This window comes from Silene latifolia, chromosome 4, assembly GCF_048544455.1.
Source record: "Silene latifolia isolate original U9 population chromosome 4, ASM4854445v1, whole genome shotgun sequence".
Taxonomy (NCBI): Eukaryota; Viridiplantae; Streptophyta; class Magnoliopsida; order Caryophyllales; family Caryophyllaceae; genus Silene; species Silene latifolia.
Genome location: NC_133529.1, coordinates 90,190,828 through 90,210,812, shown reverse-complemented (window position 1 = coordinate 90,210,812; position 19,985 = coordinate 90,190,828). Strand labels below are relative to the sequence as shown.

The window sequence follows — 19,985 nt, the reverse complement described above, 5'->3', positions numbered from 1 at the left end:
GGATCCCCTCTCACCTCCTTGTCAACATGCCCTTGAAGGACATAACAGTGCAGTAGACAAAACCCGAACGCCCTGCGTCTCGCAACATAAGAAATAGAAGGGTCTTCCCTGTCTATGAATCGGTCGATAAAGTCAAACATACGGACTCCTTTGGAGGTCACAAGACGGTCAACCTCAGCCTTGGTCAGTCCAAGCAAGTCTCTAAATTTACTTTTATACCCTTGAGAGATAAAAGGTATCGCGGGTGCATTTTCTGGGTCCCATCCTCCAATAGCAGCTATTTCCTCAGGGAAAGGACAAATATCGCCTCCAGGAAAGGTGAATACATGGAAATTAGGGTCCCAATATTCAAGACAAGCATCCAAGAAAGGTTTCACAATTTTCACCAATTTGAGACTCAAGATTGATCCCAAATTAAAAGCACCCATGTCATGCTTCTCCACATTTATAAACTCATTTGTCCACTCCTTGAGACGGTTTTCAAAGGCATCCATAATTTTGAAATTTTATATGAAGATAAGAGAATTTTTATGAAATAGACGGAAGAAAGATGGAGGAATTATATGAATAAAAGCTTCCCCGACGTCTCTATTTATACTAAAGGCCTCTTCCCCGGGCTGATTTCCGTGATTTTCAGCGTTGGATCTCTCCTAATTTATTTTGGCTATAATTTCCTATTCCTATAGGTTATTATTTTGGTAATTCCATCAAATTACCAAATTTTATGTTTCCAAATTCTTTTCGGGTTCGCTTTTCGAGACGAAATCGACATTTTCGCCAAACGCGCACACTTACCCATTTCATTTTATTTTCTTTTTTTGGGGAATCATTTCACACTCCTCATTTCTTTTTAAGTTTTTTTTAGGGGGCAGCCCTCCCTACCGTCCGGTCAGTTTTGCTCATTTCTGGGCACTTTTTGTCATTTTCGCTCATTTCTGGGCATTTTTTGCGGTCATTTTTTTGCTCATTTACAGGCACTTTTTTTGCTTTTTCTCATTTTGTGCTAATTTAAGTCACGTGTATATTATATGTTATACGTGTAAAGTCTATGTAAATTTCGGCAGCATGACGGCATAAACCGTCATCTACCAAACCTGTTTTCTAAGCTAACCTGCAGAAACAACAAACAACCAGCAGCAAAGGCACTCAGGCCATCATATATACAACCAAAATGCACTATGTACATCAAACTGGGGGCTATCGCCCAAAACAGGTCCGAAGAGTACAAAACAAAGTCCAATATGTACAAATATATACAAGACAACAGCAAAGGAAAGGGAAAAGCAACTACTCCTGCTCGCCGCTCAGCTCAGCTACGGTCGCCTCGAGAGCAGCGATCTCAGTGTCCCTGACCTCCAACTCCCTCAACAGGCGAGCAGTCTCCTCTTGGGACTGCGCCAGCTCGCGCTCCAGGTCATGCTCCCTCTGCAAGTGATAAAGAAATGCCTTATTTCAATCATTTCATTCCAAACAAAACGCGAGAAATTGCAACAAAATTCAAAATATAGAGAATTAGAGGTTCATACCTGTCGTCCTCGGTCACCTGCAAGCGCCTCGATGGCCGTGGCCCGCAGCCGGTTGGCCATCCTCCACAACGCCACATGCTGAGACGGCGCCACCTGCATTTCAATAAACGAAAGGTTTTCAATAAAGAAAATGCATTCTTATGCAATAGAGACAGCAAAAGACAGCCGGAGCTGGGGGCTTACCCTCCTCACTAAGTGCTGCCACTCCTCCAGGCCAGCATCCGTCACCTCCTCGCCGAAGTCACGGATCTCGGAGATCGTCGTCATCCCCGCCGCGTCGGTGTACTCAAGGGTCTCCGGGTACGCTGGGGGCTCGACGCCTGCCACCTCGATCTCCTGCGAAGTTCAAATGAATTCTTTATTCGACGACCATTCGTCAATTTGTCAAAACAATTCAAAAAGGGAAAGTAAAATACTTACCGCGATCGGCTAGTACACCAGCCTCTGGTGAACAAACAGAGAGTACTCCTCACCAGGAAGGAGAAGGGCGTCACCGCCAACGTCCGCCAAGTCAGCCACTCTCTCTCAGCGTCCGAAGGCTCCCTAAACATTGTCCTGGGAGGATCGACGGGAACCGTGAAAGTGTCACGAGAGCACTGACGAGTCAAGTGCTCGCCCAAGTACCACACTGGTCCCATGGACGTCCTTAAGAGCAACCGACTCGAGCTCCTGGGTCGAAGAACCTCAGCCACGAAGGCCGGAGCGTCAGGGTAGTCCACCCAGGGTCTAGGCACCCACTAAAACAAGCAAACGAAAGGTCATTCCTATGATCGGCTCTAAACGGGAAAGGGGATCATTCCTATGAATGCTTCTAAATGAAAATAACGATGAAGAAAAGTAGTTGAAGATACTTACGTCGCTCAACTTCAGGGAATTCACGCCCCGCCGACAAACGTCATTAGAAGAGCGCTGACTCTTCCTACAACACACCACCCAGTCCCTCACGAAAGGGTAAGCCCTCGGCTCAGGCTCCGTCCTCTTGGGCGCGAAGCCCGGAAAGTAGGAGTACACCTACGCCTGCGAAACAAGACAATCGATAATGATCTTTCATAATTCGATAGAAATGGAAATAAAAGAAGAAATAATGGTCTTTCATGATAAGTAATAAAGGTTAATACCTCCAACAACAGTCCAGGACCGACAGTAGCAGGAGAAGTCCCTTTCTGCATCAGCTCAGGACGAACCATGGCCCTCATATAGAGAGTGAGGACCGCAAAGGCAGGAGTAACCCAGTTCCATCGACCTAAGTCACTCAAGTCAGAAAGGAACGGAAGAAGCTTTGTCGACAGCCTCTCCCCCTTATCTCCGAGGTAAAGCGAAGACAAGAACCACCAGAGCCACAAACGAGCCCTCTGCTCCGCAGTACAAGCAGGATGAGCCACATTCCTCCCATCCATCATCACCGTCCCCGGGGTCCTACCCGCAAAGTAGTCCCTGACGTAAGTACTCGGCACCAACCCGGGAATGGTAGCAGCGCCCGCTGCCAGGTTCCAGCTGATCAGCCTCCTCGCCTCGGCCGAGTCTACTCTCATGGCTGTCAACGGCCACACCACAGCCTTCTCTCCACACGGCAGACCAGAGATTATGCCGTAGTCCTCCAGAGTGACCTCGACCTCCCCAAAAGGTATGTGAAAGGTCGAGGTCGTATCCCAGTACCGATCGAGGAAAGCTCGAATCAGGGAAAGGTTAGCCCGATTCTTCATCTCCTTGATCGCCCTCCATGCTCCCACCAAGGCTCCGAAGGCTCCCACCTCGATGATGGCCTTTTCCTCCTCTGTCAGTCTCTCGTAGGCCTCCATCATCGTCGTGTAGCCAGAGAAGGACATCATGTTCCCGGCCTCCTGTATCAATTCGACGCAATGCTATCTTTAGCACAAAGTAGAAGAGAAATGAAACGGCAAGTGAATAAGGAAAGGTAATAGGGAAATAAAAAGTTCAAGACTTACCAAACTCCTCGCCGTCCTGTAAGACAGGTGGCTCTATGCTGCCCAAATGAGATGTCTGCCATCCTATTTCTCGGCCCACTTAGGTGTCCCCGCTAGCTGGCGACCACCACGTCCTACGTTGGCCCGCCTCGGGACCTCCTCGACCTCCTCCTCAAAAACCTCCTCGACCACCTCCTTAAGAGTGAGAGAAGGGTCAAAGCCCACATCCATGGGAGCCCTGCCTGACGTAGAAGGAACGTCACCTGCAAAATTAAAGTGAATTAGGCCGCGTCAAATGACGACAAGCCTCGGTGAGGGTTGTTTCAAGCCTTTAAACCCCTAAAACGGCCTTTTCCCTCCATCTTTGGCCATTTCTTTCGAAATCCGGCCACTCATGTGGTAAATTAGGTCAAGTCAAGTCTAAGTTCAAGCCTAGTCACGGGTTTGAGTCAAAATTTCGGCAGCATTTCGCTATAATAACAATTATGCCCTAAAAAAGTGTCCTAAAAAGCTGTCACAAATCGAAAATCCGACATTGTAGAAAGTTTACCCATTACACAAGGGTTCCAAAAACCAAATTTCATCAAAAATGGGCAATCCTAAGACTATTTTCGAAGCAATTTTTGAAACAGCTAAGAAACTGTCTCAATTTCACTCAAATGCTCAATGCTTGACGAAAATTCAAAAAGAAAACATGGTTATGTTCCTAACATTGCCAATTATCCATTTCTAATATCAATTATACAAGGCAAATCCGTTTGTGGGAAAAGCCCCAAATTTTTGACATTTTGGGTTGAAAACCTTAATTTTTTCGATCAAAAATCGAGCAAATACAAGAATTAAAGCAAGAATGTGATACATACCTCGATTAGTCATGATTAATGGCGTGATTTGATCAAGTTTTGACGGATTTTGGTCGGAATTTGAGAGAGTTTAAGAAAGAAATGTGTTTCGTAAATAATAAACAAAACACGGGTTTTCTGTCGAGTTTTACTCAGACAGGGACGGCCTTGGGAAAGGATGCAACAGATGCTGCACCTCTTCCAAGAGTCATAGCTCTTGCTGCGCCTCTTCCCCAGCTTCCCTCCAGCTCAATTTTCAAAAGTTACAAGTTAGTTGTTTGTGGGCCCATCTTTGGTGCGCCTCTTCTCCAACACCATATAGTATATATTTGGTCTATTGGGCATTTATTTTTGTCCGGACCAGTATTTTATCTTCAAGCAGACTGTGAACCGTCACAGTATTTTATCTTCAAGCAGACTGTGAACCATCGCAGTATTTTATCTCCCAGTCAGGACTTCGCTTGCAGCAACGAGCAGATTTCGCCTTTATCTATACCTTTTATGCATCGGGAGTCCATGACAACCGATTGCACTTCTCGAGAGATGGAGTTTGTTAGGAAGCAGACACGAGCAGATTCTCAGAAATGATTCAATCCAGACAAAACCATCAGCATATTCCCCGACGAAAGTTCGCTTGAGACCGACACAAGCAGATTCCTCCAGCAGTTTCTACCGACGCGCTGTTGTTCTCAATATTATTCGTTTCGAGAAAGAAGTCTCAGGTATGGTTTCTTCTTATGGCTGGCGAGCCTCCTTACGTAGTCTAATGGACTTTAAACGACCCTCCCCGATAGTCGACAGACTCTAAAATGTTCCCGACGACAGGTCCTTGGCTCAGACCCCTTGAGCCGCCTCGCGTCGCCATAGTCGTCAGGTTTTAATCTTCGATTGACCTGATGGCTATACTTTGACTTTCGCCTTGTCCAAGCCTCAGTCAAAGTGGGGGCTTTGTAGATACCTCATTTCTGCACCTCCCGCAAGCCACCTGGTGATGATTGGGCCGAATGTTTGGTACGCGGAATGATTTACGATAGTTCGTAAGTTTATCGTCAAGTGATAGCTCAAATACTTGTGTCTACCCCTTGGTTGTCATCTACGCGCCATTACGGTCGTTTTGACAGTAATTAGAGTTCATTTGGAGTCCGGGTCAAAAACCGCTTCGTTTTCTAATAAACCGTTTAAAATGCCGAGTCGGAATGTCCTAGAATATTCCGGATATTTTTATTCTATAAATTAATTTTATATCTTTTGGCAAAATATATCCCGGAAATCTTATTTTAAGGAATAAGGATGTTGAGATCCACCGCAATTCCATAAAGGAAACGCGGAAATAAATCTTCCGCAGGAGGAAACCTCTGGGGAAAGGACGGAGCATCTGCTGCGCCTCTTCCAAGGATCGCAGCAGCTGCTGCGCCTCTTCCCCGGCTCCTTTCTCCATGTTTTCAGATTTTTTCCGTGATTTCTTTCCAAAGTTTGAGTCATTCCATAACTCTCCATATTTTCTAGTATATATAGGGACCTTCGTTCCACATATTTGTCACGCGAGTGTCGGCCATTCTCTTCTCCCTTTGTATTCTAAGATCGTTCTCTAAGCTTTTGCCGTCTACGTGCTTGATCAATCGACCACGTAAGCTCAGATCATTCTGATTACAAGTCACGTTGCATGACCGACCAATTTGACCAACTACACATCAATTAATCAATCAATTTAATCTAAATCCTCTTACGAGGGCACTTTCATCATACATACGAGTCGAGCAATCACTAAAACGTTAACTTAGTTAATCTCGTTTCGTCAAACATGTAAGTCTGAGGGTGTAAATCCCATCTTTTATTATTGTATTTTATTTTTGTACTAATTAATGTAAGATTCACGTCAAAAGTATGCTTAAAACCGATTTCTAAAACCCTTTTATCAAACCGTTTTTACGGATTAACAGTAGGCAGACGTCAAGAAAAAGCGCAACATCTGTTGCACCTATTCGAAGAGTCGCAACATCTGTTGCGCCTCTTCTAGAGGCTGCCGCAGTTCCTGCTTTTCTTCTTCTTCCTCGCTTCTCTGTAAATTCGTTCCTTTTCCTTCGTTTTCTTGTTTTCTTCTCTTTTCTTCGTACATAATAACTTTAATACATATTCTTAATAAATATCACGCTTTAATTCTGACTTAAATCCCTTATAATTGATATTTGCGGGTTTTCGTCATTAAATCAAACCCGGATTTTTAGAGACTCGATTCGTTCATATCAAGTTTCTGAAGTTCGCCTTTGTACATATTTTTACCGTTTATTTCCAGTTTGTCTAACTCGTTTCCGTTTTCGTAAGTAACCTAATTAATTTGTTATTAGTTTTAATTCGTTTTTAATTCGTTTTTATCGCTTTTATGACGATTTCATATGTTAATAAAACGCTAAATCACTTTCATCCGAGTCAAATATCAATAATCAACCGTTAAAAGCACCAATGAACATTAACAATACGCAGTTCTGACTTCACAGCCAGAATTCACCTCAGGAACAGACGCAGTGACCACTGCGCCTCTTCCAAGGGACGCAGCATTGCTGCGCCTATTTCGGGTTGAATTCTGTCTCTGAACTTCCATTCTTGCTTTGACCTAATTCATTAATTCACATATTAATCGACTATTAATCGTAATATCACTTCTAATCTGTCCATATTTTCTAACCTATTTTGTTTTCCCTTATTTTTCTCAAGTTATCCATCCGTCGTAAGTATATTTTTGACGTAAATCAATTAAATCGTTGTAATTTATTGTAATTTTAATTATCGTAATTTTATTTATTGTATTTTATTATGTATGGTTTATTTACTTGTTCTTCACATGTAATTAATTCTAAACCCTACTTCGACATTAATGAGTGCTAAATTACATGTCCACCGACATAGTTAATTTTCACATGTTAGGATCAAAACGTTGGATGTTGCATTGCATGCATATAATCGACAACATATCGAGTACAAACGATTTCTCTAATCATTAGTAGAGGCCGCTATCGAGGCGGGCGGGATTAGGTGTTCATTAAAAGGACTTCCAAATACGTACCCTCACCCCTTACTCCAGATCTCTGTGAACATCTCTGTTCATTGGCATCCACGAGAGTCATTCTAGACATAGAATGCTAAGGGTAACGAGTTCTTAGTGTTCATGTCACTACTTTGTGTCTTAAGATGACACGAGGTATTCGAACGGTTTCCAAGTTTCCACAATAAATTGGTGGCGACTCCAAAATGCAAACGCTTGTTTCCCAAGCGCCGCCGTGGGCCCCCTGTGTCCACAAGAATAAGTTCAGAAATTTGCATGAATGGAACTAGGGTAGTTGCCATTTCATCCATGAACATATGAATGTTGTAATGTACTCATTTTAGTTTTGTATTTAGAAATATACCTCAATAATTGTTATGATGTACACTAAATAAGAATATAATTCAAGTTTTTGTATAAAACGCAAGGGGTTTCTCTATTATGCAATTAAAATAAGCGTTGTTCCCTAACATACCACGATTAAGTTTATGGTGAGACCATACAAATCAAGGTAATTATATTCAAACTAGGAATAAAATGTCATATAATACAAGACTCAAGTTGGTGAAACCAATCATTCATCAATTCTCGATTGAAAATCACATTTAGAAACTAGTTTTGACTAGTCTCCCAAACCATTTGATTGGGAATCTTTTGGTGTGTGCGAATCTTGTATTCAAAGCAAGTTAATTCAAGACTTTTTCTGGAAAAGGATTATGAATAGAGCAAGATATTCACCCTATTTACACTTTGAAGTGTATGGTCGAATATAATTTCAATCAGAGAAAGTTATTACTTCTTCATCTCTTTTACCAACAAATTAGGTAGATACTTGATATCCACTTAATGAGGTAAGAAGAGAAATTCTTTGAATATGTTCAATGAATGTTTAAAAAGTATCAAAACCTACAGATTATAAAACCAAAGTATTAGTACTTTTTTTAAATGGGGAACAATAAAGTGAAGACTTTTATCTGCACCAAAAAGAGTGTGATGTGGTATCACAAGTTCACTTTCATTACGATATGGTTGGATCTTTACAATATAGTTGGAGGTAGTTTCTGTTATAAAATTTGTCTGGCATTTAAATTTTCCACTAAAACAAAACATGGTTAAAGCAATCATCTACTTTTCATATGAGATATGGTTAGGCATGGTACCTAAATTATAGCTTGTTTCGATAGTAAACATGTGCTCTTTCTTCCTACATGATCACGAGAACAAAGGGTTTGTGGCTCGTGATGCTGTCTATTAAAGAAAAGAGGATTATTTCTTAAAGACAGAGTGGGAGGAAATGTCCAAGAGCCACAAACTGAGAATAAGACGTAGGAAGATGTTCCTTCTTGGTCAAAATCAGTAATTATTTCTTCGAAACCTGAAGTGGACATGAGTCATGTTATTTTTGAAAGTAACAAACCTGTAACTTATTAAAATGCTTTATGTAGTTTAAACTCCGCAAAAGTCCGAACTGAACATAAACATTAAGATATTTTCATAACTTAGTTGATTGGTGGTAAGAGATTTACACCAATTGCAACGCTTCGTTAAATTCGGATTTAATAATATTATTTGACTGTTGGATTTTAAAATCATATTGCATGAGTTTTGTAAATCGCAACTATCCTAAGGTGGGATACGAACTTAAGAAGAAATCTTAAGTAAAAGTCAAGGAGTTGAATGGCATGTTTCAGTCATGTAATAAACTTTTCTCGATTTGTCGAGTAGTTTTGTTTATACATGAAGTTTAGTGGGAATAGTGTGGTATTATTACTCTTATATGTGAATGACATATTGATCACTGTGTATGATGAAAGAATTAGGAGAAGAATAATACATCTCTAAGATATCCAGTTTATTCGATGGATATTAGCATAAAGTTAATATTCTTATGTTAATAAAAATCTTGACAAGTTCAAATGTGTTGACCATGTACAAATTGAATCCACTTGCTTTCGCTGCGGGATTAATTCATTACGCTAAGATGTATTACCATTCTTAAACCTCGTATACTTGGAGTATGACGAGATGTTACAAATCGAATCTTTGAGAGAAGTCTCTATATATCCACATAGTTCATTAGTTAGTAATCAGGAAGTACTAAAGATATGAAGCTAAGCATTTAGAAATGAGATGGATTTATGTGCAAGGAGTTACAAACAAACCATATTCTAAACACATAAGGATGGTTAGAGAACCATCTTGGCTATATTATTTAAGGAGGATATCTGCTAGAAACGTCCTAGGCCGTTGAACAATGAGATATACACAACGCAAATTGAGTATACTTGCAATAATGAGATATGCAAGAAGGAAAGAATGATATTAGGATTCGGTTTTGTGAATTGGAGGAACTATGGAAGTTCGTTCCAATAACCGAAGGCCCTATCCCTACTCACTGTGAGGACAGTGGGAGCTATTCTAAGGCAAGAGAGCCTATGTCTAGATTGGATCTAGACACGTAGTCAAAAGTTTTATAATAAAGATTATACATAACAAAGGGAAAAAGTATATAGTAAGGTTAGGAAAGTGCAAAGTGTTGCTAAGACTTACTAATCAAAGCCCTCATGGGCTTAGCATGATAAGTCATGTCATTTCGATTGAATTGAGATGATCAACTATATACAAAATTAAGAATGAATTATAGATTATGTAGTAATTGATATTGTATCAATTTTACATATGTGATAATGCATTCATCGTTTGAGTTTTATATTAAACTCTTTTATTACTTTGTTACATCCAAATAGGTTGTAAGGACAATGTTGAACCCTATTAAGTGAACTGGATTAACATAGTATTGGCCCCTAGTTGCTTATATGAGGTGACGTCTCGAAGTGAATAGTGTGTAATGCGATTGATGACAAGTTCAAGTGCCATAGAGTCATAAGAGATGACTAGTCGATCACATAGGCAGACTGTATGAGACACTCTGTCGGGCAGTGACCGCTTATAGAATTCTGGCAACATTAATATAGCCTGGCCGTGGCGAGAGCTACTATAGTATTCTTTTGAGTCGATTCTTTGACTAGAGACTGTTCGCCCAAGGTGGCACAGTTTCTGAGTGACACTGATTTTTGCTCTACGACTTTCGTAACTGAGGTCAAATGGGCATCTTTTGGGTCATGATGAGCTGTGGCTATTCAAAGGGAATAGTGCGATATGAATTGTCCACCCCTTGTCAGGGTTATTTAAAATCTCCAGGCCACTCGAGGAGTAGTGAACTGAAAATGCATGGCCACGCTCGGAAGATATCCACGGTAGATAATTCCGGTCAGACAGTTACTCTCCAGATCGAGGAAACCACTCTAGATATGATCAAATGCAAGTACGACCTGCAAGACACCTTGCATTGAGTGGGAGATGATGTAATAGGACAAGAGAATTGGTGACGCACACTTGTCTCGGACAAGTGGGAGATTGTTGGAGTAAGTGTCCTCAACAATAGTGCGACCACATTAATAAATCCCATATAAGAATACGTAAGGGATGATTCAATATATATAGTCAACTGATCACATTAATCGGTAACGATTGGCTGACTAGAGTTTGAAGTTACTGTCGTTTGACGGTGGTGATCAGTTGATCCCTTAAGGTCACATCTAAAGGAACGAACCCTAAAACGAAAGCTAATTAATTGTTTGAGATACAGTTTAATTAGTCCCTTGATAAACTGACTGAAAGTTAGTGGAGTAATATAATTTTGAGAGATCGAGTTAAGAACTCGTGTCGGTTGAAGTTATTATTTAATTATGTGATAATTGATTAATAATTTATTAGAGACGGGTTTTAGTAATTAATAGTTAATTCACTAAAATTGTACTACTTGACTAATGAGATTAGTGCTAGTGCATATTATATGTATATGTACATAAAAGGAGTGTTATAAGACGAAAATAATTGGGAAACATTTTTATCATATAAGACGATAAAAATGAAAGTTTTATATTAATTTGTGAGACAAATTGTAAAAATAAAATGGACCCATATTTGCATGGATGTGTCGTGTAAATGGAAGGAAAAAGAGTGCATTGGACACAATCATTATGTTCATGCATGCCTCTTACACTTTTTCCTTTTCCCAATTGCTTTTTCTCTTTTCTATGTATGCTATCATTACAAGCATACAAAGACAATTATTAAAAAATTAACACACTCGCTCACCTCCTCTCTTGGACGGTTCACACACCAATATAGAGCAATTTTTGTTGCTCATTTTTGACTAGATTTTGGTATGTGAAAACACCTACAACCTCTTTCTAAAATTCTCTAAAATATATTACTAGTAATACAAAACTAATTAGATTAGTATCATCACAAGTACTTACATATTAATTCAAGGGTACTCTAATAAGATATCTAGTTAATATTTATTAGAGATTTGGGTATGTTCTTGGGTGATACTAAGAGGAGGTCTTCTACTTTGAGGACTTATTGGTTTTTGGAGGATCATCCAATATTATGAGCTCAAGATCAAGTGTAGGAAGGAGTCCTACACTTGTGCCTATTTTCGTCCCTTATATAATGAAAGAAACATGTTTTTCTTCTTATTTTGTATAAAATCATCTTGCATGCAACTAGATCCACTAGTATATAAATTATGGGTAATTTATAAAATGATTAGATGAGTCTAATAGGGGTATATGAACCCAACACCATTCTCGCTACCCCACCAAAACCGAGAGACAAGCGAACGTAATTCATCACAAAAATTAGCAGGTAGTTTAAAGACGCTCATAACATAGGTAGGAATAGATTGGCCAACTGCCTTTATCAAAACTTCCTTACCTCCTTTAGAGAGCAACATACCCCGCCATCCCTGCAACTTCTTGCTGAGCTTATCTCGTACAATCTTTGTAATAGCTTGTTTCGATATCCCTACAACCATTGGCAGGCCCAAATACTTCTCCTGTTCCTCCACCATTCGCACGCCGAGCACCCCTATGACCCCTGTTCTCCTCGCCATAGTCGTACCCTTACTAAACGATACCGTTGTTTTCTCAAGGCTCACCATTTGCCCCGACGCCATCTCATACTGCCGTAATATGTCCTTCACGCACTGCCCCTCCGATTCCTTAGCACGAACAAAAATTATACTATCATCAGCGAAGAACAAATGTGAAACAACCGGGGCATTTGTAGTGACTCTAATCCCGTGTAACGAGTTGTTTTCCACCGCCATGCGAATCATACTAGAGAAAACTTCAGCACATAGAATAAATAAATAAGGAGAAAGAGGGTCGCCTTGTCTTAGACCTCGCTCAGGCACCAAGACATGCGACAAACGCCCATTAACGTTAACAGCGTAAGAGACCGTCTCAACACAATCCATCACTCTAGTTACCCATAAATGATCAAAGCCCATAGCATTCAACACCGCTCTCAGAAAGACCCATTCAACTCTGTCATAAACTTTCGACATATATAGTTTAAGTGCCATGTGACCCCCTCCCCCGCGCGAATTCTTCATATGGTGAAACATCTCAAAAGCCACTAGCACATTATCAGTAATAAGTCTTCCTGGAGTGAAGGCACTTTGATTCTCTGACATGATATCACCCAAAAATACCTTTAAACGATTGGCAAGCACTTTCGATACTAACTTGTAAAGCACATTACACAAGCTAATAGGTCGAAAATCCACCATTTTATCAGGAGCTTTCTTCTTCGAGATAAGAACAATGGTCGTCCTATTTAAAGTAGCCGGGAACGGGTTCGCATTCAATATACCCAACACCGTCCTAGTCACTGCCCTCCCTACAATGTGCCAGTATGTTTGATAAAAAAGAGCATTCATACCGTCCACACCCGGCGCCTTAAGAGGATGCATTTGGTTCAAGGCGGTTAAAACTTCTTCGGGCCTGTAAGGCTCTCTTAAGCCCTTATTCATTGCATTCGTTACACGGCCTGCAACACCTAATAGGAGCTCATCAAATCCCGTCGGTCTAGTGGAGGTGAAAAGCGTTTGGAAATAGCTCAAAGCACATCCAGCCATCGCCTCCTTTGTTTTAAATTCCCGTCTCTCGTCATCCACTAGCTTGGCAATTCTATTTTTTGTTCCCCTTTCCCCCGCTTTCCGATAAAAATACTTGGTATTTTTGTCCCCTTGCCGAAGCCACAACACCCTCGACCGCTGCCTGCAGAAAAGCTCCTCTTGCCTAATAAGCCGCGCAATGTCCTGAACAAGCTGCTTTCTCTCCCGAACCTGACCCTCATTCCTTCCCCCTTCATTAAGCCTTCGAAGCCTATCTCTTTTCTTCTTCAAGTCCCTCACTATCTTCCCAATACTCACTCCCTTCCACTCCTGTAATTCAGCCGCACATCGACTAATAGTATCCATGACATTCCCTTCATCACACACCCAAGCCCTTTCGATTACCTCCTCGCACCCCGCCTCTCCTATCAACACCTCCTCGAATCTGAACATCCGAGGGCGTTTGCTCATCTCCTCCATAACCTGTGTGTCAAGAACCACCTTAATTAGGGCATGGTCCGACCACTCTCTGTTAAGGTGTAGCAACTTCGCGTAAGGAAAAATATATCCCCAAGAACTAGTAATCATAGCCTTATCCAGTCGACATTGCCTATTCGCCTCTCCTTGTCCATTATCATAAGTGAAAGCATACCCCTCCAAAGGAAGGTCCCGAAGACCACACTCATCCACCGCATCATGGAAATTATTCATTTGCCACTGTTGTCTCGAGCCCCCCTTCATCTCGTTGGAAAATAAGATCTCGTTAAAGTCTCCCATACAAATCCAGGGCCCATCCGATACTCCTGCTAATAGACGAAGGTGCTGCCAAGATAAGTGACGATCCTGGACCACATGCCATCCATAGAACCCCGTAAATCTCCAATTCTTCCCTTCGTAGTCCACATCGAGATCAATATAGTGTACCGTAGCTGAATGTAAAGAACAGCTCACCTCTCCTTGCCACAAAACAGCTAGCCCCCCGGAACGACCCACACTATCAATTTCCACCCCATTATAATCCACCAAGCTACCTCTAATCTTCCTCATATCACGACTATTCAATTTAGTTTCGCACAAAAACATAATAGACGGGGCCTCCCATCGGATAAGGTTCCGAAGCCCGCCTACTGCATCGGGGTTGCCCAGCCCCATACAGTTAAGGCTCAAAAGATTCATTGGGCCGGGCGGGGTTGAGCTCCCTCAACCTCCGCCTCAGGTGAAGGTACACCAATGAAAATTCGAGCCTTCTTACCCACTATTTCGCCTTCAACTTCCATCACCTCCCTGCTACGCTTCTCGCATGTGTACGAACTGCCAATCCCTACATTTCCACCACCCATCCGCTCAATTCTCGTCCAGTAGCCCCTTCCTCCTCTCACACTCCCCGAGCTCTCATTCCCTGCCTCCTCCTGGCTCATATACCCACCACCCTTAGCATCTTTGCCCATTAACCCGCTTATATCCTCCCCCACCCCCGTCCCCACCCCATCACTAAGCTCCCCTTCCTCCATAACAACAGCACCCTCCACCTCTTTTCGATGAGTTCCACTTAACCCGTCTGCAACAGAGCCACCCCTCCGTTCTAGCCCACCCTCCTGGTTCCCTCTTTCCTCTTTCTTCTACACTGTCTCCTCCGCAACTCGCCCCTTCATTTTCAAAGCTAGATCTTGGAGCTTAGATACCATACTAGTGACTGCATCCTCCTCCGCCTTTTTAGCTTCCTCCTCGAACACACTCACTAGAGAACGCGAACTCAAGGCTTTTGGCTCTGCTTGTGTCTTCACTACCTTCCACAGAGAAGCCCTAAGCCTCTCACTAAATCTTAATTGTCCTTCATTATATGGCCCGTCATCGCAGTCCTTCTCCCCATGCCCCAAAACTCCACAACTATAGTAGAACGTAGGTGTAATACCCAGGATATTTAAGGACTCTGATGACCGACTCTCTGACCAAGAAAGCCCTTAGGGAGGAATGAGTGAGAGATTAAGATGGGAACATGTACTATATAGGATTGGCTACTCGACCTAGCAGAGACTACTCGGCCGAGTATCATTTATACTCGACCGAGTAGAGCCTACTCGGCCAAGTACTCCAGTACTCCAGTACTCGACCGAGTATGGCTGTTGTTGACGCGTTAATATAAAACGCAAGTTCGCGAGATTCATTTCATTTCTCATTTCTCGACAGTTCCTCTTTCTCAAACCCTAACCTATCTCTCTCCCCTATCATCCCTACCTCCATACACTCTCATGTTCTAGCCTACACTCAACCATGGGAAGGATGGGATCGCTTAGGAAGGATGCGTGTGAGGTCGTCGTCCGTCATCGTCGATCCGTATTATTAGGTAAGTTTCTGCCTTGTGCCTCTTTTGGTAGGTTAATGAGGATAGTTGTATAATAGGGGATGGTTATCGTTGTAGGATGTATGTCGGAGTCGTGCCTGACTATATGTGGATGCTTGTCATGGTTGGTCATGAGGTAGGGTTTTCCCTACTCAGTTACTGTTGATTGATTAAGATTGTGTTTGTTTTGTAATTGTTGTTATCTGCTGATCATCGGAGTATGGGTGTTGTGGTGATGGTGGTGATGTGGTTGTGTTGTGACGGTTGTGGTATTGTGACAACTGTGATGCTGTGGTGTGTGTGATTGTGGTAGAGTCACTTACGGGAGTGGCTTCACACCCTAGTTCGCCCTCCGTGGAACCCGTCACGGGAGGGGATGTGCACATTAAGGGACAGGGATTGATAGTCGCTTGTTGATGAGCTGGAGTTGGTGGGGATGGGCTGCGGTCCCCCACCGGTGGAGTGGATTACCTGTTGAGATGGGTAATCCGGTAGGGCTACACACTTCGGTATGTAGTCAGTTATTGTGGAGGATGATCAGCCGGTTACATTGTTTGTTTGACTTTATTGATTAGACAGTACTGACCCCGTGTTGCTGTTTTATGGTATCTGTTGTGATCCATTCGGGGATGGTGAGCAGTTGGCTTAGCAGGTGCTGTTGGTTTGTGGCTGCTGGGCTTGGAGGGATCGAGTCATCACGCTACCGGTTTAGAAGTGCAGAATCATGAGTTATTGTAGTCTCTATCAGTATATGTAATTAGTTTTGTACCGAGTTGTAAAGAGTACGGTAATGTATTATAAATGTTCTTTTATTGTCTATTTGATCTATTACCTCGGGTAACCGAGATGGTAACACCTTCATATACCGGGACGGTCCTTGGTAAGGCATCCTGGTGTACGGGGGTGTTACAAAGTGGTATCAGAGCCGACGATTTTGGAACCTGAACCAATGAATTCAATGAATATAGGGTGTCAACTAAAATGAACCTGGTGTATGCGCGTTTGGAGCCCCAGCCGATGCTTGATTTTGGGTGAGTAGGTGCCCTCACTTCAAAATCATGGCCCCATCGTACTTAAGCCAGTCACGGGAAAAGGGTAGCTAGAAAGAGTCGTTGCTTAACGGTGGTTGTTGCGTGCATCTGTGGATAGAATAATGTGTATCAATGTGCGTGGAAAAGCCTAGAATTGGTGAATGAGTTTGCCGAAATGTGTGACAAGGTTAAGTCAAATGATTGTTTGATAATGGTTGCGTTATATGATGATTGCTACCTTGCAAACGTTTTGTCTAAGGTGAGTATAACATGAACCGTGGAATGTGTATTGATGTGGTATATAGATTAAACTTTGCCGGTAAAGTAGTTAATTGTTATACATGTCTACGGGTTGCGTTTAAGTTGTTCTAATGACAAAGTAAGGAATGTAGGTAGAAATGTTCATTGAATTGGTAATGGATATGCATAATTTGTGTTGATGCGTGTTTATGTGGTAGCAGTAAGCTCTAACAGTGACGAGCCGATTGCATGGAACTCCGAACTATGCTACCTGTTTTGCAGGTGCATTAAAATTCGAGATTTCATCTCGGCTTTTTGAACACTCTACCGAGTAGAAACGCATACTCGACCGAGTAGGCCACACTCGGCCGAGTATGATTGTGCTCGACCGAGTGCTCATTTTGTGAGAATTAAAATCGCTACTGTTCTTGAAAACTCGACCGAGTATACAGAATACTCGACCGAGTAGTCGACACTCGGCCGAGTAAACCCAATACTCGACCGAGTACTACTTTATCGGGATGTATCCGGGTTATACAAAAACCCTATTTTGGCTCATTCTTTTCTTATTTCCGCCTCTCACCTCTTCTTATCCCTCCCTCTAAAACTCTATACTTCTTATCTCTCAAGCTCTTGGGCAATTTCTTGGTGGTTAATTGTTCTTACTTGCCAAAAAGCTCTTCAAGGTAAGGTTTTAACTCAATTTCCTCCTTTATTATCAAAGTTATGGTATGATTTTGCCTATATTTTGAATCCCCATCATGTGTAACTGAAATCGTGCCTTCTTCTTGCGATTCTTTAGATTTAATTGCATATAAACGATCATATAAACATCGTTTATACCGTTACTAGAGCAATTTCATGGTTTAAATTGGATTTTTAAGTTTTAGGGTTTGCTAAAATCGAAATACTTGCACCTAGGAGGTTTCTTACTAGGATGCTCAGAAATGAGGCAGGAGAGGCCAGGATCTTTACACCTAGGGGGATTACTTTTATGGATGCACTCACACTATCTATCTAGAAAGTTAAAACTGATTGTCAGCAGAAAATGGTAAGTCAGAGGAGCCTAACTGATAATGGGTAGTCTGGGCCTCTGGAATGTTAGAGGACTGAACATCATTTCCAAGCAAAATGAAATAAGGTGGTTTATGCACCAGAATAATGTTGGGCTGTTTGGTTTGTTAGAAACTAAAATAAAAGGTAATAAATGGATTAATACTAGGAATAATATGTGTGGAGATTGGGCTATCTGTACTAATAATAGTTTTTACAAAGGTGGGAGAGTATGGCTTTTGTTGAATCCTAAACTATTTCAGGTGGACATGATTCATCCAACTGCTCAATGCATTCATACTTAAGTGAAGGACATGATGCAGGGGTTTGATTTTTATTTTAATCTAGTATATGGTTTTAATAAAGCTGCTGAGAGAGAGAGAGAGAGAGAGAGTTTATGGCATGATTTGAGGACTTATACCACCACAGTTACCGGTCCATGGCTTGTGGGTGGTGATTTTAATAGTATAATGAAAGTGAGGGAAAGAATTGGAGGAAGTGATGTCACTTTGGCTGATACCTATGAGGATAGCTGTTGATGACTGTCAGTTATAGGAAGAGAAGATGATTGGATCCTATTTTACATGGAATAATAAGCATGAAGATGGGACCAAAGTCTATAGTAAGATAGATAGAGTTTTGATTAATGATGCTTGGTTACAGATGTTCCCTGATTCAGTGGCTCAATTCCTCCCTGAGGGGTTATTTGACCACTGTCCTTGTGTGGTCCAATTCACTATGACCAGTGCAAGGAAAAGGGCACCCTTCAAGTATTTTAATATGTGGGCACTAGCTGATAATTTTGATGAGGTAGTGCAGAATGGATGGCAGGTAGCTATACTGGGATCTCCTATGTACAGTGTCGCCAAAAAACTCAAAAGGTTGAAGCACAGACTGCAGGAGTTGAACAGGGAGCAATTTAGTGACATTGAGAACTTAACTCATGTCACTGAAATAGCTCTCCAGAATTATCAGGAGAAATTAAGGGATGAACCCCTTAATTCTGAGTTATGTAAAGTTGAAAGAGCATGTGCTCATGATCTGATGGGTTTGAGGAAGGCCAAGGAGATGTATTTAGCTCAGAAAGCCAAAGAAAGTTGGGTTAAAGAGGGGGATTCTAATACTTCCTTCTTTAATTCAAGCATCAAAAGAAGGAGGTCAATGAATCGTGTGTATCAAATTAAAGATGCTAATGGTAAGATGTGCACTACACCAGATGATATCAAAATGGCTTTTGAACAGTTTTACAAGGTATTATTAGGCACATCTACTGAGGTTAAGCCTGTGAGAACTGGAGTTATTAAATCTGGGAAGTGCCTGACTGCTGAACAGAGAGATCTTTTGAGTGCTCCAGTGACCGATGAGGAGGTTAAGGCTACTATGTTTTCAATCCCAGGCACCAGGGCCTGATGGCTATAGTAGCCAATTTTCAAAGATAGCTGGCACATTGTGGGAAATGATGTCTGTAATGCAGTAAGGAATGCGTATGAGACTGGGAATATTTTGAAAGAATCCAATAACACTATCTTGACACTCATTCCTAAGGTGGATCTGCCTACCACTGTGTTACAGTTCAGGCCAATTGCCTGTTGTAACACAGTGTACAAATGTCTTGCTAAAGTCATTTGTTTTAGGCTGAGGCAAATACTTCCTGATATTATTAACCCTGCCCAGAGTGCGTTTATTAAAGGAAGAGATATAGTTGGCAACATCCTTATTTGCCAAGATTTGATTAAATTGTATAATAAGAAAGCTTGCTCCCCAAAATTAATGATGAAGATTGATTTGCAGAAGGCGTATGACTCCATTGAGTGGCAATTCCTTCATGAGATGCTTATGGGGTTGAATTTCCCATCCAAGTGTATTAAACTGATAATGGAGTGTGTCACCTCTCCTTCTTATTCCTTGGCTTTGAATGGAGAAGTTTTTGGCTTCTTTAAGGGCAGGAGAGGACTTAGACAGTGAGATCCCCTCTCCCCTCTGCTCTTTACCATTTGTCTGGAGTATTTGATTAGG

The 19,985-nt window shown here is 41.7% G+C and overlaps 1 protein-coding gene across 1 annotated transcript; it reads right to left on the bottom strand.

Annotated features, from left to right (window-relative positions):
* Nucleotides 1–11,960: 11,960 nt before the first annotated feature.
* Nucleotides 11,961–14,456, bottom strand: LOC141651749 (uncharacterized). Its single transcript, XM_074459448.1, has one exon. It carries the CDS (start codon nt 14,454–14,456, stop codon nt 11,961–11,963), a length of 2,496 nt encoding a protein of 831 aa, XP_074315549.1.
* Nucleotides 14,457–19,985: the final 5,529 nt, after the last annotated feature.